We start from the raw sequence: 3,740 nt of genomic DNA on the forward strand, positions 1-3,740 counted from the left end.
AGAGAGAGAGAGAAGGGAAAAAGAAGGCCCATTTTGGTCCGCCCAATAGGCCAAGCCCTGCCTGGTGGGCATTTTCAGACCCAGCTATGATGCCGACCTCAGTTCTGATTTTTCTGTAAAAGCCTAGCTCAGTCAGTTATTTTCTCTCTCCTAAATAAAGCCCAGCCTGACCCAGCTCAAGCCCATAAAATTTGGGACCTCTACATGATGACATTCACCAAAAGACAGAACGACATGACTTCAATCTGATGCCTAAAGATTCTAGCAAGATATTCAGATGACGTTTCAAGAAATAAAGCGATCATCGGTACATCAATGATACACGAAACATGAACGTGGCACCCCTAAATAAACAAATCTCTAGCCACAAATAATAAAAAGAAAAATTCCCAGAAAGCTAGCTTATTATAAGTTGAATTATTGTCCTAAACACCATCAACCATTTTCCAAACCTCTTCTCTCTTAAACTAACAGAGGCCAACAAAACCCCATTTCAATTTCACAACCCACCTTCTATCGAAAAGCACACAATCAAACATGCCGAAGAAGCCTGATTCACAGCCTGTTGCTTTTATTGGCTACCTACAGGTGATGCCTTCGAGCAAGGGATTATCTTCTTCACAGCCCAATGAGTTTCAACAAGTTCAAATCAAAGATCGATATTCATACAAACATGCTTATGGTGGAGGGTCAAGCAGCTTTACTGGGAGCTGCAAGGCTGGAAAGTTTGTGGACAAGAGCACTGGCGGCTTGGGTTACAAGCAAGAGGCAAAGTACACCTCCACTGCCAAACATGTCGACAAGAAGCTAGGGTTTACCACTGAGTGCCAAACCCAGGTGAAGTACAAGAAGTCCGTTTACCCTAACAAGACCCAAGTGAAACAGTCTGCTTCTCCTACTCCTAACAAGACCCAAGTGAAGTTCCATAACTGTGCTTGTCCTAACAAGACTCAAGCGAAGGCCCAGAAGTCTGCTTCTCCTTACAAGAGTGTAACCAAGTCCTACAGCAAACGTATTGACTATTATTAGATTTTCATGCTCACTGGGGGATTTCTTGGTATCAGTTATTTTCATAAGTGTCTTGAAAGTTTATGTGTCTAAGCTTGTTCATGTTTACTCGGAGTAATCTCCTACTATATCTGTCAGTGTGAAGTATTTCTCTCTCTTTCTTATGTGATGAACTTATAAGTTGTTATTGTGTCTACCTTTTTAAGTATATATTGATGTGTGTTTCTTTTTCATGATCAATCACTCCCTCTGTAGGATATCTGTCATTTTTCAGCAGACAAACCATTCTTCTGTTCAATTTTCTTTTGAAAGTCTGTTGGTTAGTTGGTTCTTGAGTTTCAAACATTTTGCAATTTTAGCAGTTTCATTCTACATCGACCCAAATTTCTAAAGTACAGCTACCTCGGGAATTTCGATTCCAATGAGCTACTTAGCCCTGAAGATCAGGTCAAAAGGTCAGAAATCCATGGTGAAAACTTCTACCAAAGTATGAAATGAAGTATCAAAAGATTAATATTGGTACCAAAATCATGTCGAGAATGAGATTTAATTTGTCTCAGCAATTCTCCAAGTTTATTATGAGTTCTTGTAAGTTAACCAATATGATGTTGGAATATTGGCCCAAATTATCGTTTCTACTTTACCCTTTAGGCGACCACTTTGGAGAAAGGAAAAGGCAAAGGCAAGTGCGGACTTGCAACAAATCATGGCGCCTAACGTATGGTTTCGGGCATTCTTTTCATTGAGCACTTCAATAATGTGTGGTACTTTAGCTTTTCTGATGTATAAGTTGCCGTGAGTGAGACAAGGGAGAGTGGGAAGGGAGCTGGAGCCCTTCGCATGCTCCACTGCTGCATTTGTCTATATAAGGGAGAGAGCATCAGTCAGTATTGTGCAAGCCGTGCACCATTTGGTGAGAGATTGAGGAGCTGATGCTCACTTTGTTGTGGCACTTCTTGAGAGAAGAGATGGAGAACTCGGCAGGCATGGACTTATGAATCATAAATGATTAGGGCTAATTTTTAGGCCAATTTTTTTAATTAAAAATTCGACAAAATCTACTATCTATTTTTATGGCATTTCGACTACTAGGGCTTGCTGTGAGACTGCTTGCAAGTTACAACATTTTAATAGTATGGAACCCTACTGAGATCATGTGAGTATAGTTGTTGTACCACCAATTCTTGTACATATTTGCATTCAACTTAATGTTTTACATGTCACGAGTGTTTATAATTTTGTAGGTATGGTAAACATCAAGCCAAACTGTCTTAGGTCTCTTACTCTATATCGTTAAGCAGGGGAATGTGTGAAACACAATTATTTCTGATTTTTTAAGGGAAATTGCTACTTAGGATTCTGGTTTTTTGTTTCCCCTTCTCTAAGGAATCTTTCAATTTCCGAGTTGTTACATCAAAGTAAATTGCCCAAAAATTCTACACTCACTTTCAACTTTTACTTTATAGCTAAAGTAAATCATATTATTGATCACATCTCTTTAGATGTGAGATTCACAGATGACCTCTTATATTATACAAAGAGATTTTCCGTAAAAATAAGTATGATCAATAAATGTGATACATGCAACATCATTCATTTTCTTTTTTTCATGCCTTTTGTTCCTTTATGAAGATTGAGTTGATACACATTTAAATTATGTTTGTGGAGTTAACAATCATTATGATGACTTATATATTATTGTATATGATGTAATTAATTTTACAGATTTCTGGTGGATGATGTGCCCATAAGAAGGTATCAAAGAAAGAAGAAATTATATAATACTACAGTACTATGTTCACGCGGTACATCTTGTGCGCTGTTATAATATGGGTGGATGACATAGTTTTTTTTTCCCCCTTTAAGAAGTAGTATCAATAAATATTTACTTATATTATAATACGAGTATAAAATATACTGCGTTGTCATATGGGCATATGGATCCATATGGGATGCATCAACATGGGCCACAAAGGATGGAAAATACAAAGCCGACTACATGTACCAACCATTTATTGGAAGGTACAACAATTTCAAACTAGGTGGGTGCACAGCCGATTGCCCTACTACAACCTCATGTCGGCAGCTCTCGGCCTCACCCTCCAACGTAATGGGGCTGAGCCAGCAGCAGTACTCAGCCATGGAGTACGTGCAAAGGAACTACTTGGTCTATGACTATTGCCAAGACCCGAAGAGAGACCGTACACAAACACTTGAGTGTTGAAGAGTCTGCCTTGCACTTTGGTTTTCCAAGTTATGGATATAACATTTACACAAGTTAATTAATTGTTGTCTATATGTCAAATTACCACATAGATATGAAATGGAAAAAATTAAAAGTTAAAGTTACTCCAACCGAGTAGTCAAATCCTACATAGATTTGAAGGGTGGAAAAGATATGTCAAAAATAACATATCAAAAAGCTTAATAACATATCATAAACCTCACTGTTATTTACTCTCTTTTAACTTTAAGCATTATATGGGCCCCATTTGCTTTTAAAACTATAATAAAATAATATGAAATTTGGCATTTCGGGCGGAGTTAAAAAAATCAAAATGTCAAATTGCCACATAAGCCATCACTTTATTGGAGGGCCTTGAGATGGATCACACTTGTTAGAAATTTGCAATAGTGGTTGTTGAGAGCGTCATAGGCCTTTGGATTTGGATTAGGATTAATGCATTGGCTTAACTGTTGATCAAGGGCGGAACCAGGAATTTTTCGATGGG

General features: G+C 37.9%; 1 protein-coding gene across 1 annotated transcript; it reads left to right on the plus strand.

Moving 5' to 3' along the window:
• Positions 1 to 347: 347 nt before the first annotated feature.
• LOC148921522 (uncharacterized) lies at positions 348 to 1,248 on the plus strand. The gene has a single exon (XM_089044174.1). The coding sequence runs from the start codon at positions 538 to 540 to the stop codon at positions 1,027 to 1,029; it is 492 nt and encodes a 163-aa protein (XP_088900300.1). The 5' UTR covers positions 348 to 537; the 3' UTR covers positions 1,030 to 1,248.
• The last annotated feature ends 2,492 nt before the right edge of the window (positions 1,249 to 3,740 follow it).

The sequence above is a fragment of the Prunus mume genome, linkage group LG1 (genome assembly GCF_029339155.1).
Source record: "Prunus mume cultivar Tortuosa linkage group LG1, ASM2933915v1, whole genome shotgun sequence".
NCBI classification, from domain to species: Eukaryota; Viridiplantae; Streptophyta; class Magnoliopsida; order Rosales; family Rosaceae; genus Prunus; species Prunus mume.